Raw genomic sequence first — 19,455 nt, 5'->3', positions numbered from 1 at the left:
CTCCAGCCTGCACCCGGGAGCAGCCCTGGGGGCTGGCTGCTTGCTGCCTCTCCCTGAGCTTAGGGGAGGGCTCAGCTACAAGCAGCATCAGACAGCAGCCAAGCTGCGCTCCAGGGGTCTAGCACCCCTCACCCTTTCCCAAAGGCTTTAGCTGTCCACCCACACCAGGCTAGAAGACAGGTTCCTGAATGGAGACGGCAGGAGCGGCCAGATAAATTGCTATTAGGACCATAGGGTTGGGCTGACATCTGCCACCGACGCTACCAGCAAACCTCCCCTCCCACACCACTCCCGGAGCATCTTCCCCTATCCCAGCCTCAGTGCACGCAGCTCCCCCATCCACCTGCTTTTAGCAGCAAAGCCTCTGATGCCTCTGCAAGCCGGAGGGAGAGCCCACTCGGGCTGGGAGAGCCTGTGAGCCACAGCTGGGTTCCCGGCAGCAGGGCAGGGCTTGTGCTCGCACAGGGGGAGCACACAACCCCCCACTCCTCCTTTTGCACTGCGCGTGCTCCTGCATCCCTGCTGCAGCTGGGGTCCTCTCCTCCCAGGTCCCAGCCCCCAACCCGCTCCACAAAGAAAAGATTGCAAGAACAATAGCTCCTTTTTTTCCTTTTTTCTTTTGTACACAAATATATACAGGGTATTATACACATCTCTACACAGACAGTGCCACTCAGAACACACAGCTCTCCGCGGGCAGGGCCCCGACAGCCACAGAAGCAGCCCCGGGCCACGGCTGTACCTACAGAGACTGGAGCATCCCAGCCCGCCTGCTGGACCAGGGGCAAGGGTGGTAGGTAGGTGCAAGAAGAGGGAAGCAGGATCAACATCCTCCCTGCCCCAGCCTGGGAGCGGACAGGGAGCTCTCAGCTCACACGCTCATTTCATTTCTAGCCCGCCGCTGGAGGGGACGGGTGACATTCACCGTGCCCCTCCACACCCGCATGTGCTCCAACCCCAGCCAAGCCCTGGGAGCCGTGGTGGCCCGCCCTCCCCATGCATCAAAGACCCACATCTCTTCCCCTCCATCCCCCCTTTCCTCCGGGCCTGGGATTCCTATAGAGAGGTGTACAGGACAGTCAGCTACGTCCTCCCCAGAGCAGCCCCCCGCCTGCTCTGTATGTCCGGCTCCCCTCCTCTAATGGGGGGTGAGGGGGAGAAAAGCCATGGGATGTGACCGCCCTTCTCCCAGCGTGGAGCTGGGCAGGGCTGACGCTTCACCTGGTCAGGTCTATTAAAGTGCTTGGAGCTCCAGGGCCAGCACAGGTAATTGAAAAGGTAAATGACTGTCCCCTTCCACCCGGCCCCGTCAGACCCTGGAGGGCACGGCCCCAGTGAGCCAGTGCAGCACCCACAGATGACAGGCAAAGGGAGGGTGGTAGTGTCCGCAATGAGCACCAAACAGGATGGTGGCAGGGGGTTGAGGGAAATAAATATAGCTCAATAGCAGGGAGATTTATTATTTTCCTTTACATTTTACACAAGGGGAGGGGGGAAGCAATTGAGGGCAACTGATCCTGACCAGAAACCTCCTCACAAGGAGCCTTTAAACAGGGTCAGACCTTCCTGCCAGGGGCTCCAGTCCACCTCTCCCATCCATCCTGTCCCCTGCCTGCCTCTGGGACACAGCTATCACCAGGGAGGGGGCAAGGGCAGAGGTAGGGGAGGAACAGCCCCCCTCCCTCAGGCTGGGTGATGCCAGGGGAGCCTATACCCAGTGAAGAAAGCCAACACAGCCCCACGAGGCTTTTGTGCTCCTGAAGATGGTGGTCTTGCTTGGAGAGGGCTCCCAGGGGCTGCTCTCCCAGGGCTTCCTCCCTCTCCGACCACCTCAGCTGGGGGAAAGCCCTGCGGCAGCCCAGGGAAGGCAGCCCATGGGGTCCCGTCGCAACCAGGCAGCGCTGACCCTGCAGGGTGCCAAGGGCCTGCAGTCCAGGACCCTTTCTCCCCTCTCCCTAGCACCCAGGAGACCCCCAGCACAGCCCCCGCCGCCCCTGGGCCTAACCCTGCTGTGCAGTCACAGGGCAGCAAAGGGGGCCGCGGTACCACGAGGGAGTCAGGTTGATTTGTTCGAAAGGGGAGTAAAATGTGCAAAAAAAAAAAATGCCACTTAAAATGATGCTGCAATCCCCAACTTGTGCCCCTGGGGGAGGAGGGGACAGGACCTGGGGGAGAGGCTGCCTGCGCCTCCTCCTGCCCGTGAGAAATGCCCTCAGCATCCCTCAGCCTGCGACGGGCTGCCCAGCTCATGCCAACCCTGTGCCCCTTCCCCGGGGTGACACCACCCCGACCACAAGGCCAGGCTGTCACCTTCCCCGTGGGGGTGGAGGTCTGTGTCACTACCCCCCACACCTGGCCCAGCTCCTGGCATGTCACACCAAGGGGATGCTGCAAGGGGTTGAGAAAGCGCACGCGTGGGCACGGGGAGGTGCAACAAAAGCCACCCCCCTCCCTAGGGGGGGCTTCCAATACACTAACTAAAGCTTTTTGTTTGTCACCTTCCTGTAAATCCAATAAATTATTAGTGTTTCTCGCCAGGAGGACGGGGGACAGAGGGGCCTGCTGAGGAGCCCCCAAAGGTTGGCCTTGTGCCCCTCCGCACAAAGCACGCAGCCTTCCTCCTCCCTGCGGGTCCAGAGCAGCACCGCAGGGATCACAGCCCCCCTCCTCCCCAGCCCCTGGGCTTTTGGGGTCTGGGGATGCCTTAAAGAAGGTAGCTAGTAAAGAGCATGCCCACCGAGCTGCCGGGCTGGCGCAGAGGTGGAGGGGCAGGGAAATGGAGAGCTTGCGGCAGGGCCCCTGCCCTCGCTGAAGGCAGCGGCCCCGGGGGGTGGGTGGGCGAGGGCAGTGGCCAGCACCCTCGGTGCCTCTCCCTAGGTCTCCGTGCGCAGCGCCTGCCCCGCTCCGGGGCCTCCTTCCCCTCCCTCCCTCCGAGGTCCCTACTGGTGGATCTCGTTCTCTATCAGGCTGTCCTCACACGACTGGAAATCCGTGTCGTTCATGCCATCCGCATTGATGAGCTCCTCATCCTGCGACCCCTGCTCCTCCGATTCCGTCGCTTCGCCCTCCGGCGAGGAGTCCTGCAGCACTTGGGCAATGTACTTCTGCCAGGCCACACACCGGGTGGGCGAGGGGTTGGGGGAGAGCAGAAACACGTGTGAGCCTGGGGGGCTTCTCGTGGAAGCAGAGCACAACACGCAAAGCGCCTTGCAAAAGGTTGAGCGTGGGGATACGCTGGGAGGGAGAGGAAGGGTCCAGACTCCATGGGATGTACCAGGAGAGGGGGTAAAAGCGGGGCTGGCTTGGCCCTGCAACAGTGGATGTGTCAAACCCCAGCATCCCGGGATGGGCAGCACCCCCAGGGTGCCAGAGCTGGCAGAACACAGGGTTTCTCAGCTCTTTGGAGCCCACGTGGACTGGAAAACTGTGCTCCCTTTTTTGCCAGTGGATGTGTCCCTGAGGCGGTGCCTGCCTCCTATGGGGAATCTCCTTTTGGAGAGATGCCACTGCCCTTAGGTACATGGAGACTGGGAAGGAGCCTGGATTACAGGTGCACACCCCAGCCCTGCTCTCCCAAGGAAGCAGGAGGCTCTGCTTTACCCTGTCTCTGCATGTACTCCCTGAACAGCTCTGCACAACTAGAAAAATCTCATGGTGGAAGGAAGCAGCTGGAATGAACCAGTGAGCCAAGGAGAAGTTCAGAAAACTGACTCTGGGATCTCAGAGAGTTGGACAGGGGAGGGGAGAGACCCCAAAGCACTTTCATGGCCTTCAAGGCAATGCCCACGGAGACCCCTTTGTGTTGGCACTAGGACCAGCCCGGTGGGTGACAGCCTTTGCTGACGGGCAAGTGTGCAAAGATGCAGAACGAGAAGGGAGACTGACCCGGCTGGATTCACTGTCCCAGCCGAAAGAGAGGCAGAAAGTAAATGCACAGCGTCTGAGGAGCAGCAGGAAAGGGTTGTACGTGTGTGTGTGTGTGGGGGGGTTACACTTCATCACCCAGCTCAAGTGAGGGGCACAGTGCCCAACACTTGCCTCACTGGGAGACTCCGGGTGCCGCCTCAGAGAGGTGAGGAGCGAGGTACTTGGACAGGGAATTACCTCCCCCTTCCCAAACCCAGGTAAGGAGTGCGCCAGGGCATGGAGGTGGGGACAGGGACTCACAGCTGATTTGGGAGCTGGCAGACTGGTGGCAGGTCTCCCATTCTGCCTGTTTTCTATGGTGTCCACCTCCGTGTGGTCAATCTGGAGAGGAAAGGAGAAATTGAGAGACTGCTGGGGCAACACATTTGCTGTCCCGCCACAGGAGCGGCATACAGGCAGCAGGGACAGCTTTGGGACTGTCCCCTCCATGAAGCCAGGGTTGAGAGGCTCTGCCGGGGAGCAGGCTGGGACCCCCCCCAGAGCCCCTGCTGTTTTGCAGCCGAGTTGTGCTCCCAAGGAGAAGGGTCCCACACCCCCACCCAGCACTCCGCCTCACCTTGTAGTTGTGAGCGCTGAGGTATTTGAAGTGCCCAAAGCAGACGTGACACAGGCAGATCACAATGGTGATCACAAGGACCACAAAGGTGAACATGGAAGTGGGTGCCAGGAACCCTGGGACAAAGAAAAACCGCAGCGGTGGTGTTGCAGGGACCCTGATTGTGCCCCATGGCCGGGGACTGCCAGGACCACAGCCCAGCCAGAGAAGCGGCTCTGTAGGAGGCCAGGGGATGGCATCCCAGCCTGGCGCTCACCTGTGCGCATGGTGGAGAAGAAGAGAAGCCAGAAAAGGCAGAGGATGGGGGCTGCCACCACCTGGTTCACAGCCCCTGAATGGATTTTCTTGTCCAGCTTGGCAGGCAGGTAAGCATAATACAGGTTGTATCGGTCAACCAGGTGCTTAAGCAGCATGTACATGAGCCCTGGGAGAGAGGGGAGGGATGCCAGCAGAAAGGGGAATCAACCTCTGTCCCAGTACCCCAGTACAGGGAGTATCTCCCCCACCCCACCCTGCTGGCCTCCCCCCTGCAGAGTTCTCCCACAGCCTCCGATGCAGGGAGGCAGAGGGGTATCACCTACCAAAGGGGACGATGATGGGGCAGGTGATGCTGTACGTCATGACCACAGTGAAGACACACATCATCCAGGCGTAAGCAGCCCCAAACTGGAACTCGTAGGCCTGATGCTGCAAGAGGGAGCAGAGACCGGTCAGCACAACCCCGGGAGCTCAGTGGGGGTGTGCGACACACCCAGCTGCACACACAGCATCGGGTGAGCCCCCGAGCATGGGGGCCCCACTGCAGCGCTCCCAGCCCGGGGCGGAGGCCACGACCTGTCCCCGCTACATACTCGCTTGACATTCCTCCGCTCGGCGGCCGAGCGGGCCAGGCAGAGGCGTATCATGTACATGAGCAAGCCGGGGATGCGCAGCAGGTCCATGGCATTCCCGATGAAGGCAGAGGCAATGACATAGTTGACGAAGAAGGCCCCGTTGTCCGGCAGGAACACACATCTGGGGAAGTGTAGCGAGAGCAGGCTGCAGGAGGTGCTCCCCCCTTGCAGGGCAGCAGCCGGGAGGCCCCAGCACCTTTGGACGCCAAGAAGAACCTCCCCCCATTGCAAAGAAGGGCCTTTTGCCCAGCTCCACTTACTCAAATCGCACGGCGGCTTCGGCAAGGAATTTTTTGTCAAACAACCAGCGGAAAAACACATCCAAGCTGTGGGGGAGGGGAGCAAGAAGAAAAGAGGAACAGTCAGAAGCAGCGATATACAGACATGCACATGCAAGTATGCGAAAGCTGCTCTAGAAAGACCCAAAGCTCTGACCATAGACTGTTTTGTTCCCTCTTGGGATGTGTCACCAGCAATTATGTAAATCAGACACTGGGAAAAACACTGCGGCACCCAAAAAGGGATATAAAGCTGCCCACTCTCATGTGTCATCGTCTGCTCTCTTTGCCCTGATCCTATCAAAGTATTTCCCCTCCCCTCTGTTTGGCCACAACATCCGTGCAAGGAACAGGTGACTGACTCTATGGAAGAAACTGGGTAGGTAAAGAGCATCCTCCAACACAGAGATTAAGAAATCTCTTAGGAGAAATAAATCCCATTTTCCTCGATTCTGATTTTTTGATATCGAACTGTTCAATCCTCCAGCACCTTGGGTACTGGTGGAGTACAGAGCTCCACACGCAACAGCAGTGGAACTATGTCCTCAGAAGGAAGTGTGGTCTGTGTAATGGTATCCAGTCAAAATGCAAACCTTCTGAGAGCATTCAACTGCCTAGGTCATAAGGTTATACGCAACAAGTCATTTTTAATCTGGCTGGGAAACATTGCTGTAGTCACTCATCCTTCTGCCTCTATCAGAGGACTTGTCTATTCTCAGGAGCTGCCTGACTTGCCACTGAGGGGCTGTATCCCGAATCCTGAATTTAGGGGGGTGTAGATTCCCCACCCCACAATCTGTAAGTAAATCCCTACCACAATAAGGAGCCCCTGTCCCACTCCCACCTCCTGGTTTTTCCTTCCTCACACTGTTTCCCTACTTGGCCACTGTTCAGTGCTGGGAGTCCATGCCGATGGCTGGCAGCTGATGCACCGCTGTTTGCCACAGGACATTTCTGTAATCCCTGCAGGAAGATTTGGGGCTTACATCCAGCCGGATCAGTATTTCTGTATGGGATACATAGCGATCCCACCCAGCCAAGCAATGCAACCTATTCAGTTCTGGCTCAAAGGGGGATTTGCTAGTTTTGTATAAAATTCGGAGTGCGCACAGAGGTGGGGAGGTCCCCCTTCACCGGGAGACCTCGAGCAGACTTTTCACATATGTCCACCAACCATGCCAGTTTTTGCTGCATTGTTCGTAACACCAAGGCACATGTCAGTGCACCTGCAGATTGATTCAACAAGCTCCTAGGGACCCAACCGGGTATGGTCTGGCCTGGCCCCCCAACCAGAACTAAATGCCACCTCCCCAAGGGGATGGTGGCCATGGCACTTTGCAGCAGGGAAAAGAAGCAGTGTAGGAGAAGAGCCAGGGGCGCATCTCAACCCTCCCCGTGCTCCAGGTCCCTGCGATTGCTTTCCCCCCAGCCTCCAGCCCTACCTGCTCAGGCCCAGTGATGGCAGCAGCAAAACCATGAAGATGAGGAAGGTGTAACACTTGTGCATGGTTGTCCTGTTCTCTCCAGACCTGAGGGCAGAAAGGAAGCTGTTGACCTTTCACTGTCACCCTGTCAGCCCCAGAAGCGGTATCCCCATCGCCTTCTCATTAGAAAGCACTTCCCAGTGTCTAATCCAAATCCCACCCTGTCCACTGCTGGTACCTGAATATGCCCCCTTTTGTGCATCTGAGGTCTGTTCTCAAGTCTCAGTTCCTCCCCCCTTGTCTGGCGGGCTCTCCCAGCCCTCATATCTTTAGAGGGCTCTCGGCAATCATCTCTCTTCACCTGCAATCCTCAGAGCTAGTGACATCCTCTCCACCAGTCTTTGCAACACAGAGCAGAAAACAAAGCTTACATCCTGCTGGGAATGTGCCTTTACAAGCAGCACATTTCTAGTGCTCTGCATTTTAAATACCTTCCCTATGGCCAGAAGCCATAGCAGCTAAGGCGATTTTCCCTTAGAAAAGCTATGGCTTACACACGGGTACAGGCACACCACCCTTGCCTGCTCACCTGAGCCAAGATTTCCCTCACTACTAGCATTTCTTACAGTGACCAGCCCCAACTCCTCCCCGCTTTCTTCTTGTAGACATACGTCAAGCTCTGCTTAGGCAGCCATGCTGCACAACAGCAGCTAAGGATTGGCAGAACAGTTGTCCAGGGCAGACCCCAGGTGTCCAAGAGGTGCAACATAACACCGCGCTTGGAGTGGAAGACAGGAGTTCAAGCAGAAGGATCCAGCCAGGACCTTTACATCAGTCAGAAGTGTCTAGTGGCCAGGCAGCACGCTGGCATGACTAAGAACAGGCGCTGGCTGTCCTTACCTCGTCCAGTGTGCTTCGAAGAAGGCAGAGTAATACACAATGGTGGGCAGCAGAGCAGAGAAGCACCACAGCAATAGGGTGGGGAAGAACTGGGTGATGATGGGGTTCTGCAACAAGGCAGAGAAGAGACCGCATGTTACGCTGTGCGGCAGCTCTTGCGCCAGCCAGAGGTACAGCTGCTTTTGCTGACGCCGAGCCCCCAGCACCGTGGCTGCCACTGCACCCTGACCAGGCTCAGCACCTCCCTCCCGGTCAGGCTGACAGGACCTGGGGAACGCTGACAATCTCTCTCGTTACCCCCTCCCTTGCAGGGGCTGTTGTGTCTCGGGACAGTTCCCATGCTACCCATCCCACACCCCTCTCTGAAGGCCTTACATTGAGGTACTCCACGGGCTTGGTGACATTGAACTTGTCCATAGTGGTGATGATGATAGCAGGGGTGGTGAGGAAGAAGAGGAGGATGAAGAGGACCACGTTGATCACCAGGCAGCGGATCCACCAGATGAAGCCCCGGATGGAGAGATGTTCCCTGGCAGGGAAGGAGGGCATCAGAATGGTTGCATGGGGGAGAAGGGCAGGTCCAGGGCCTCACGTTCACAATACGGCCCAGGCTGTGTGAACAGCGCTTGGGGCACCAGCCCAAGGCTTTCCCCCTCCAAGTCAGACCAGACCTCTAGCTCAGCCAGGCTGGACTTCAGCAAGAACAACTCATTCAGTTACCAGAGGAGCAGACGGGGAGAGAGACAGGGAGGATGTGCTCCTTTCCCATCGGCAGGGCCTGCTGAGCCCCACAGAGCTGCTCACCAGTAGATGTTCTGTGGGTCAGGAGCGTAGCTGACAGTCCAGTTGGAGACGTGGAGGGACTCGCTGCAGGAGGAGGCCCTGGGCTCCCCACGACACGCACAGCCCTGACACTTGCAAGCATTGAAGTCTTTGAGGATTCTGGAGAGAAAAGAGAGAGGGAGATGCTGACGTAAAGGGCTGGCAGGGACAAGCAAGGGGGGATGCCTTAGTGTTGGCATTGCTCTGATTTAAGGGGAGAGCTGCAAGAGGTCACCTTCCAGGGAAAGACAGGATCCTTTGCACTCACATGGCTGTGATGGTCTCATTGTGGAAGGTGACAAAGGCCATCCCCAGAGGCTTCTCATTCACCTTCTCCTTCTCCCGCTTGTAGTCATCTTTGAGCTTCTCCTCCAGCTTGGTGTAGTACTCGATGGCCTCCACCTGGGCAGGGGGACAGGGGTCAGAGCAGAGACCTGGGAACCCGAGCCCCTGTGTGCCCCTCTGCCCAACAACTCCAGCTCTCCCACCTCCTCACAGCCCCTGATGACACAGCAGCACAGGTGGCCACAGGGTTTAGGGTTGATCATGGATGGTGTGTTCTCCTTGCTCTGCAGGTTGGTGAAGTAGATTCGCCCGCGCTCAGCCTTCTTCCTGAAACAGGAGAGAGGAAGAGAAGGAAGGAAGGAAAGAAAGAGAGTGGCTCAGAAAAAGCTCCCGTGTCATCAGACTTGAGGGTGAGCCCACGACATTGATCCACCCTGCCCTCTCTCCCAAACCAGGGGTTACCTCTCCGCATCGAGGAACATCAGCCGGGCCACATCATAGCAGGGACGGGCCTCCAGGACGGTGCAGTTGGCGTAGGCCTCCCTGCGGACGGGAAGCACCAGCTGATCACACCCAGCACCAAAGACTGTACCCTCAAGCAAACCCCACGTGCCCAGGACTTCTGTCCTGCCCCAGGCTGAGTGTCATGATGCACAGCAAGAGCTTGCTGGGGGCATCATGAGAGCCTACAGGCTGTCCCTTACAGAGGGAGCAACGCATGGGGAAAACACTACATCCTCTGGGCTCTGGCACAAGGAGCCTCTTTGGACTTCGCCCTGTGGCAAGCAAGGCACCCCTCTGACCCCACACCCCCTCTCTGCCTTCATGGGCCACAGGGCTCGGGGTCAGAAAGAGGCAGAAGGCTTCCCAAAGGGCACAAAGCATTTCTCCTTTCCCCATGGTGCTTCTGAACATGGCCTCGACAGTGTGTTCATCAGGACAGAGGTCCTGATGGAAGAGGACTTTTTTTTTTCTATGTTAAAAAGAAAAATTCACTTTTCTACAAGGACCACGATCAGGGCAGAAGCAGCAGCACAACATCCCACAGTCATTGCTTGAGGGTCTCCTGCCTGCATCTCAATCTCTGAACTTGACTACATCTCAGGACCACTGTCCGCTACTTACCACGCTGACCCCTTATGGCTCCACAAGAGATAGCTGGGCATAACCCAAGGCACAAACCAAGGACACTGCACATTTAGATAAAAATTTGCACAGAAAAGTAATACTGAAATGCCTAAAATAAGAGTGTTCACTGATTTTGACTAGCTTTCTGCTCTCAAGGTATTATTGCCGCTTCAGGTAACACTAGCACTACCCCAATAAAAACATCCCTATTACAGAGCAGCCTTTAATTAGAGATGCAGTGAGACTCACTCAAAATGCTTCTTGATCTTCTCTGGCTCAGCATATTTTGAGATCCCATTGATGAAGAGAGTTCGCTTAACCTGGAAGGAAGGAAGAAAAAAAAAAAAAAAAGAGAGGGCAGGTAGGTGTGGATGATGTGAAAGACCAGACTGCAGCAAAAACACCCAAGGCTTGAGATCCGATGGGAAAGGGCAGTCCCTACACTTCTAGTACCCAGGGCTCCCCCTCTCCTGTGCTTCCACTAGCTGTTGGCACCCTGCGTCCTGGTGCACTGCAGATCAACAGGCTGGGGGCCTACATTGCAGCTGCCTGAACAGAAACAGGGGGTACCCTCAAGAAATGAGGAAGGCAAAAGCAGCTGGAGCAACCCCTGAGGAACGCATGGGGTTCCCCTACACATTCACTCAGCGCAGGCCTCCCTCGTTTCCCCACAGGCAGTCAGGACTGCTGCTCTGGAGGAGATCTGCCTTTGGCCAGACAGAACAGAAGAACAGCCAAAACAAGACAGCCTCAAATTGCTGTGGGAAGTGGGGTGCTCGGCAAGGCCACCTGACTTGACAGGAGAGCATGGGAAAATGTGCCTGGGAGAGCGGCCAGATCCTGCTCACCAAGTCATCCTCTTTGTAGCGCATCTTGGAGGTGTGCCGTCGCATGCTGTAGACCGTCAGCAGCAGGTACAGGAAGGCGAAAGACGTGTGCAGCCACAGCAGGTTATTCCTGTCACAAGGGAGACCACAAAGGCCAACACAAGGTTGCCACTACAATCCTGTATATGACTGGCCAGGCCCTGAAGGTGCCGGGGCCACGAGCAGCGTAACCAGCACGGCACCCACATGCCCTACAACCACATTCCGGGAGCTCAGCCTGGAAACTGGAGCAGTAACAGTAGCCTCACAGCGAGGGCAGAAATGCAACCTTCAAGGAGGTGACGCTCTGCAGCAAGCGGACATTTACAAAATACCCTCCTGAGGGCCTCAATTATCCATCCCACCCCTGCCCACACTTACCCAGAATTCAGGTTAGCAATAGTTGTCCTCCCAAAGCTGTAGGCGTTGTTTTCTAGGGAGAAAGAAGCAGATACAGGCACGTTCAGTTATGCTGAGGGGCACACAGCACCACTGGAGCGGGGTATGGCAGGAATCTCACCTGCAAAACACCCTGAAACCCAAGCTGCCCAGGATGACCCATACTCAAAGTTGGACAGGAGTCATGGTTTGTCTGTGTTAGTCCTGTCCTGCGCTTCACTACTCCCCAGTGGTCTGGGCATGTCATTGAAAGCTGCTTCCCCAGTCCAGCCAGAGGCTCCCTGCTCTCACCTAGCAGGTCCCCTGAGAAGTTGACAGGTAACACGATGCCCACGGAGAGCACACCCACGGCCACCAGCAGCCCAATGATGTGCCTCTGGAAGGACAGGTAGTGCACCGCATCACCCCCACACTTGTCCCGGATCTCGTCATCCCTGCCGGGGAGAGAAAAGCAGTCAGGCAATCTTCTACGTTTCTTCAAGCGCCAGAGAAACGCACAGGGTCATGGCTGCCCTCCTGGTTTGAGCCCACACAGCACCCCAGGTAGCACCCTACAGAGCTGTGGCCAGGCCCCAGGGTATGGAGCTCAGCACCCAGCCTTGAACCAGCCTGGGCAGAAACCTGCCTGTGCAATGCTTCCTGCAGCCCCACTCCCCACGCCCCAGCCCTCTGCCTCCCAGGACAGGCAGCTGGACACATGCAAACCCCACCTCACACCCTTCTGATGGGCCTTGCCTCCCCTGTTGAGATACAGGATGGCTGACACTGTCCCACAGCACTCTGAAGCCAAGAAGTGCTTAGGAGACTGCTCCTGAGCATCATCAGGCTGGGGGTGTCTCCCTGCATCCTCCAGTCCCTCCTTCGTAGTCATTCCGCAGACAGCAGTGCCCCTAGCAGGAGGCCCAAGGAGAGGAGCATCTCTGCAGAGCAGCGGACAGTGTTTCTGAGATGGGACTGAGGTAGTGGAGACCTGGGCTAGGTGTTCTTCTCCGTCACAGGCTCACTGTGTGACCTTAGTTTTGGCTTTAGGACTCCTCATCTAGTCCTGTCTTTGCTTGTCCTCTCCAGAGGACACACTTTGCTTGTGCTTTTCAGAGAAGGGCCTACAGCAAGGGCAGTGACTTCATGCAGCTGTACTGTGCTGGGTGTCCCAACACCCTGCACCACCTCTGCTTCTTCCCCATGTCCCCTGTGCAGGTCCTGGGGCACTTACTTTATCCTGAAGATGGCTGTCAGCCAGGAGCAGAAACCCTGTGCAGAAAGAAGACAGGAGGGTCTCACGTCACTTTGTGCTCCCTTTTCCCTGCTCCCTTCTTCAAAGGCTCAGGGGACCAGGCTGGTGTTCTCGCACCTCCACAGACTTGGCTCAGGGGGACAGACCACGAGCACTCAGACACGCAGAGCCATGGACGGGCCCAGGCAAAGCAGATGACAGTGCTATTCCACAGGGCACAACACAGGCTGGACTCTACCACGTGGCTGTCCCCTACCAACTGGCAGCTCAGCCTCCCAGGCTACCCATGGGCTTCACAGCCTAGGCACACCCAGAAAATTCAGCATACAGGTACTTCAGCCATTGTCCTGGACAGCGGGAGCTCTGCAGGGACTGGGAAGGCAGAATGGGCCAAGCCAGTGCTCCTCAAAGAACAGCTGGGGGAAGAATGTCTCCTGGGAGCTTCACCACCCATCTATTCACACCCTGTTGTCCTACTGAACTGTGCCTCCCCTTTAGAGAGGAAAGCAGCGGCAGAGGTAAGCAGTGGTGTGAGGAGGAGCCAGACACCTTTCTCCTGGCAAGTGTGGTTTGTAATGCTGAGATGATAGGTTGGACAGATGTCCATTAAGCCACAGGGATGTACAGCCTACTTATTTAAGCACATGCTTAGAAGCCATGTAGTTTTGTCTCCTTGAGCTCTACACCACGCTCACACACTACAAGGTGTGGGACCTAAGGCCTGAGGATGGGCAAACAGTGTTGCTTCTGTTCAGACAAGCTGTGGGCTCCTGGCCACTCAAAGGCAAGGTGTTTGACTCTTGCTGCTACTCACGTTGTCCCTCTGGTCGAAGTCCACAGAGCTGGAGACAGAAGTGAGGCGCTCGTAGCGGTCATGGTTGTCGGAGTGCAAGGCGGAGGCTACGCTAAAATGACAAGCGGGAGGCGAGGGAGAAAGTTAGAAGATGCGAGGAGGCAGCCCGGCCAGGAACCAAGAGCACCCAGAATATCAGACGTTAATTCAGATCAGTTTGCCCCAGGTGAGATGGAGAGAGGTGAAATTAGAGAGCAGAGGGTAGCAGTAAGCAAAGACCTCGGACGGCATCCTGTGCCCGGCAGCCATCACAGGCTCGACCGCGGATGCTACTCACTCAGCACCTTCTGAGAGGCACCCGCGTTACGTGGCAGCCCCTGCCAGGAGGGGCTGGCAGCAGCTGCCACGGAGAGATGAGGTCTGTTTAGTGCAGGGTTTAGACAGAGGAGAGGAGGTGGGAAGCAGAGGGTGCTGCAGCCCCTCTGGCTCCGGTGCGGCCACGAGGCGGCAGCCCCGGCACTCCAGAGGCACTGGCAGCGGCTCCTGTCCTGAGGTCCTGGCGGGCCTCACTCGCCCTAGGGAAGAGGAAGGCTGGGAGTCTGGTGGGCTGTATTCCCACTACACCAGTCCTCCCTGCCCTTAGTGCTTCAGTGCAGGGAAACCCAGGAGAAGAAGGAATGCAGCCGAGCCCCAGCGGCTGCGCTGCCTGGAGCCAGGCTCAGCCCAACCTGCTCCACAGCCTCAGCTGGGCCTCCTGCCTGGAAATCCCTCCAGCAGGAGCGGGGCAGGCAGCTAGAAGTGAATGACCACAGGCTAAAGGACAGGAAAACAAGAGAGGTGAATATCCCAGACCGCTTTACTCCACATGCGGGCAGGGACCTAGATGAAGAACCTGCAGCAGAAGCATCCAAGGCAGACAATAGCCCCCACTATGAATGGAGGCAGAAGGCAGCTGGCAAAGGAGACAAGAAAATGGTCCAGAGACCTAAATTAAATAGCACTTGCAAGATGATAACAGCAGGCTGGGACCTTGGAGGTGCAAGAAGAGATATGGCTGATCTGAAGGCTAGAAGCAAAGGAAAAAAAACAGATGAAAACATGGTCTCCCTGTAACCAGTACAGGCTCAAGGAGGATCAGATGGACAAGAACCTGGAGAAGAAGCAGCTGAGAGACAAGTGCTAGAGATGAGGTGGATGACACTATGGGAAGGAGAACAAGCAAAGACCCTCGTGACCCTGCCGAAGGAAAGAGGAAGGGACATGTGGCCTCCCTCAGAGCAGAGCAGCACCTGCTGAGTCCCTAGCTGGAAGTAACGGAGAGAGGGGAAAGGAGATTAGCTGAAGGTCATGGGACTACAGGAGTGCAGATTAGACAGTGGTGTGCAGCCTTGCGACCGCGCAGCCCAACACCCTGCTCTGCTGGAGGGACAGAGCGAGCTTCGACCAAGCTCTTGGACCTTCAGTTTTCAGAGGCCTTCCAGCTGGGCACAGTGACCAAGGGTGAGTTTCTGCTGTCCGCAGCCCCAAGGACAGCCCAGCACAATAACAGTGTGCTTTTGGCTCCTCAGTACTGGAAAAGCAGAGGACAGAGCACAAGCAGCACTTGAGGGAAAAACAGAAGAGTGCCATATTATGAGATGACCAGGCTAACTCAGCTCCATTCAGCAGGATGCAGAGATGATAATCAGGATGACCAGCAGCGCTGAGGGTCAAACCTTGCCAAAGATGGGAAGCTGAAGAGGGAGCTCCAACGGTACCTGCACTTAGCTGGTGGCTTTTTAAAAGCACTAACAAAGCAAGTGGGTGGAGGCAAGGTTGCCCTAAACCGCAAGAAGATTAAGGTGGGACCCTGCCCACTGCCCCAGATTTGGTGCCAGCCATGCCAGGGAGGGAGAAGGACGGGGTCCAAGGCACGGCTAGCATCAGGCCAAGGGAATCGCAGGCTCCAGGCTCGCAGGCATGCTGTGGAAGGGGCTTGCTGCAGTGCGAGGCAGGAGGTGGCTCTGTGGGTGGCAAGCTCCACAGGGCTCTGTGATCACTTCCTTTACACATGGAGGTGCAGGTGGGTTGCCACGATCTCCCAGTGCAGACTGAGTCACTGATTAAGACTGCTGATGGCTACCACAAGCCCTGGCAAGGGGCAGGACAAGGGCGCTTGCCAGTTCTCAGGCAAAGGGACACATCTGAGGAGGATGTCCTCCTGCACCAAGAGCGATGCTGCACATTCAAGGCCTGGGAGAACCAGGCGGCGTACATGTGTCCCTAACCCACCATCTGCCACTGCGCCCCAGCACAAAGAATGGCTGGGATGGGAAGGTGCCACCAGCCTTGGAGGAGCACAGCCAGGACAAGGCTTCCTTGCTGACCTCCACAGGCATTTGGAAGCTTCTGGCTACCAATACCATCACAGCTCAAGCAGTAGGTTTTGGGGGGTCCACAGAGAGCTCCAGCAAGCCCAGATGAAGAATGGGAGCAGGAAGAAGCAGCCCACTGGAGAGAGATGAGCACTCGTGAGGATAACTGAGGCGGCCCTCCTGAGAAGCCTCAGAACATGATGGCTCTGCTATCACTGCCTTACTCCCCCGCAAGGTGTTAGCAGTGAAGCTGCCAGACACACCTGAAGCAGGGCCAATTGCTAGTGAAGCACTCAAGCACGAGCGAGGGTCCCCTCTGTGCCATGTACCACAGCTACCACCACCTCTGTTTTCACAACTCCGATTGCTCTGCTCCTTTGGGGGCAAGGAGCAACTACAAAAACAGGAGCGTTCCTGTACCCTCTGAAAGCAGCAGCAGTGGTAGGTACCCGCTTTGCAAGCGATGGAGTATGTGAGGTGAGGCTGCAGCTTGCTCCCCTGGCCTCAGACATGCGTCAGCCTGGCTGGAGCAACCATCGCAGGCTGTGTCCTGCCAGCTGATTGTACCCTCTGCAGCATGCACCGCCCAGCCAGTCAGCAAGGCAGGGGGGATGCTCTTTTCTTAGGCATAAAAACAGCAAGAAAGATGAAAAAGCAGGGAGGGAAGGTCCATGGCAGTGCTTAATGGGCAACTCTAGGCCCAGGTGCTGAAGGATGCTCTCAGCAGCGCTGAGGCAGGAAGTTTGCTTCTGCAGGGGGAGAGAGAAGGGACAAAGGTGCTGCCTTGCCAGGCATGCTGCCAGCCAGGGGTAGGTGGCAAGGGACAAGGGCCAACACTTGCCCTGGTCCTGGCAGCCTCACGGGGTGAAGGAAAAAGAGAGGTCTTGTAACTGCCTGCGAGATCCTCCCTGTGCACCCGCCTGCCCTTGCAGCTGGCATGGGAGCAGCACTCGTGGCACAAAAGGGACCAGGAAAAGAAGGCTCCCCTGTTCATGGGTGACCCAAGTATGCTGCAGGCTCAGGCAGCTGGGTTTATTTTCTCCATCGTAAGGCAGGATAGCTGGACATGGGCAGGTAGAGCAGGGTATGTGACGTGGCACCCTCCACCTTGGCTGGGACTGGGAGCTCCTTGGCACTGCTGCCCTCAGGGAGCATTTAAGGACTACTAGGAGAAAACCAGAGTGCATCCAGCTGTGGTAGTGGCTGACACAAAGGGGAGGGAAAAAGAAGAGCATGAATCCACCAAGAGGCACAAATCCAAGCCTGAACTCCCAGCCACTTAGATTAGTTCAGAAGCAGGACAGAAAACTGCAAGAGAAAAGGAGAAAGAGAGAGAGTGCGAGCAAGAGAGAGAAAAGAAACGAGACCCTGAAAAAACAACATACTATTCCCGCTCCTCTCGCTCCGTCTGCCAGCGTCGGCGCCTGGGGGCACAGAAACAGAAAGGGAGAGGTTACAACCATGGGAGCAGGTGCTGGGTCTCCTCCTTCGCAGGGAGCTACGCACCCGACATGGCTCCACACCGTCCTGAGGAAGAGAAACCTGCTGATAGTCAGGCTGGAGAAGACCTTCCTTCCAGAGCCCTGCACCACCCCAACCTACAACCACCTGGAGCCCCCTCCAGCCCAGGGGCAGAGCACTTTGCTAAAGGGAAGCTGGCTTTGCTGGGAAGGTGGCCTGGCTCCACACCGTGGGCATCCCAGGGAGCTCCTGAGGGATGGGGCCAGGCAGGACAGCCTGCTGGGGCTGCTTGGCTGCCGTCTGAGCTTCCCTTCCAGGAAGCCACCCAGGCAGCCAACACACTTGCATCTCGCTCTCCCGAAATGCTCATCCCACCCCGCAGATGGGCCACCCCGCGCTTACCAGCTCTCCCTCGCCAAAAAGCTGGCACCCCTCTGCCTTTCTGCCTACAGCCACTGCTCCCACTCCCTGGCACCCAAGGTATTACGCATTGCCTCCAAGAAGGGCCAGCCCTCTCTCCCCACTGAAAGCCAGAGCTGTGCAGCCCCTGTGGCTACCAGCCAGCGCCTGGATCCAGATAGCTTAACCCTGGGGAGCTGCTGCCGTCTCCCCAGTGAGGTCTCATACGGCTACTTCCTTCTCCTCACTTTCCCCCAATGGCCCCCAAGCCAGGCCAGGAAAGGAGGGGCAGAGGAGCCACAGGGACACAGCTGCTTATCTCATCCTATCCAGGACCGCTTATCTAAACCAGAGAGTTCCTGGTTTGGTGCTGGAAGAAAACAACTCTTACTCTTTCCACTGTTGTACAGGGAGTGCTCAAGAGCAGCTTGCTTGAATCTGTATTGCCAAAGGAACCAGAGAGGCTGGAGCTCAGCCCCATCTGAGCCTTTGGGAATGACGAGCTTGTGGAGCTGATCAAGGGGAAGAAGAACCTACCACAGCCAGCCTTCAGAAGCACATTTTACCTCCAGCATGTGACAAAGCACCACGGGCACAGCAAACCACTCCTGGAGAGAGGTGGACTACCTGCACAATCTCTCTAGCTTAATCAAGGAATGTTCCTTGTTCTGCACTGGAAGAAAATAATCATTGTCCTTCCTGCTGCCGTCAGCAAAAACAAGAATAGCACCTCACTCTGTGGAGCTGCCATCCCCAACGGGCCCCGGCTTTTGCCAAATGACACTGTAGCCCACGAATGCATTGGGCAGGACCAACTCCTCAGCACTTGGGATGCGAGCTAAACTCGCATTAGCATGCTAGTACCGCACCTGGAAACGCAGCCCACCGCTTTCAAGTGCTCTTAACAAGAGCTGCACCCAGCAGAGCCACAAAGACACCTTCAGAGGCTTAACAAAGCCTTCACTGTGGCAGCCCTCACCCTTCCTGTGACCTCTTTTCCTCTCTCCTCCCTCTATCTGCTGTTCCTCTGTAAGAGCCACTGTACACCTCTGTCACTCTGTAGGGGCCATAGGTGTTACGGAGCCAGCGGGGATCACTCCCTGTGTTGGGAGAAGGATGCTGTAACAAAAAAGCCAGTAAGCGGGGATTTTTCCTGTTCCTGGAGCTCAGGGGATACAACTGGCATGCTTGACTCTCCTCCCCAGCTGCCTCCAGCACATGCCTTGTTTTCCTGCCCCTCTCCCACGCTTACCTGTCAGCATCAGTCACCAGGGCCAGGCGTCCGTAGTCCCAAGCGACTTTACGCAAAATTGAAAAGACAAACAACAGTGCCTGGAAGAAAGCAAAGGAGAAACTGTGAGATGAGGCATTGTCCAGCTCTGTCCTCATCCTCTGCATGCAGAGCCACAGGAACAGGGAGGGTAGGAGGGGACAGGACTGCTCAGCTAACAGTACACTGAGGCCATGGGACAGCAGAAGTTTCCCAGGGCTGTTAAAATCAGACTATCTGCATGGCTGTGGGAGGCAGAGGTCCAGGATGCAACACACAGTAGCTAAGTTAGCCACAGGATCAAAAGGCCTTCAGGTCCCAAGGAGGCAAGATTACACCTACAGCATCTGTGGTCCTGCAGTTCCTAAGGAGGAACAAGCAAAGCCTTTGGATGGGTAAAGCTGCAGTGACTTGGCACCATAAGCAGGAGTTTTGGGATGCAGGACTGACCTAACCTGACCCATGT

General features: G+C 56.6%; 1 protein-coding gene across 1 annotated transcript in view; it reads right to left on the bottom strand.

Annotated features, from left to right (window-relative positions):
- Positions 1-621: 621 nt before the first annotated feature.
- TMEM63B (transmembrane protein 63B) overlaps positions 622-19,455 on the bottom strand; it is a 49,269-nt gene continuing 30,435 nt past the window's right edge. Inside the window, exons 3-24 of the mRNA XM_075146758.1 lie at positions 18,972-19,051; positions 17,245-17,283; positions 13,527-13,617; positions 12,692-12,729; positions 11,770-11,912; positions 11,461-11,512; positions 11,062-11,170; positions 10,463-10,533; positions 9,548-9,628; positions 9,289-9,412; positions 9,069-9,202; positions 8,783-8,920; positions 8,354-8,507; positions 7,979-8,085; positions 7,097-7,183; positions 5,637-5,702; positions 5,335-5,497; positions 5,065-5,170; positions 4,740-4,907; positions 4,484-4,599; positions 4,168-4,248; positions 622-3,104 (exon numbers count right to left, since the gene is read on the bottom strand). Of these exons, the coding sequence (XP_075002859.1) occupies positions 2,940-3,104; positions 4,168-4,248; positions 4,484-4,599; positions 4,740-4,907; positions 5,065-5,170; positions 5,335-5,497; positions 5,637-5,702; positions 7,097-7,183; positions 7,979-8,085; positions 8,354-8,507; positions 8,783-8,920; positions 9,069-9,202; positions 9,289-9,412; positions 9,548-9,628; positions 10,463-10,533; positions 11,062-11,170; positions 11,461-11,512; positions 11,770-11,912; positions 12,692-12,729; positions 13,527-13,617; positions 17,245-17,283; positions 18,972-19,051 (2,313 nt within the window). The 3' untranslated portion in view covers positions 622-2,939. The remainder of the gene's footprint in view (positions 3,105-4,167; positions 4,249-4,483; positions 4,600-4,739; positions 4,908-5,064; positions 5,171-5,334; positions 5,498-5,636; positions 5,703-7,096; positions 7,184-7,978; positions 8,086-8,353; positions 8,508-8,782; positions 8,921-9,068; positions 9,203-9,288; positions 9,413-9,547; positions 9,629-10,462; positions 10,534-11,061; positions 11,171-11,460; positions 11,513-11,769; positions 11,913-12,691; positions 12,730-13,526; positions 13,618-17,244; positions 17,284-18,971; positions 19,052-19,455) is intronic.

Source organism: Calonectris borealis, chromosome 3 (assembly GCF_964195595.1).
Source record: "Calonectris borealis chromosome 3, bCalBor7.hap1.2, whole genome shotgun sequence".
NCBI lineage: Eukaryota > Metazoa > Chordata > Aves > Procellariiformes > Procellariidae > Calonectris > Calonectris borealis.
Note: the sequence above shows the minus strand (reverse complement) of the source record. Positions and strands in the feature narration are given on the sequence as shown.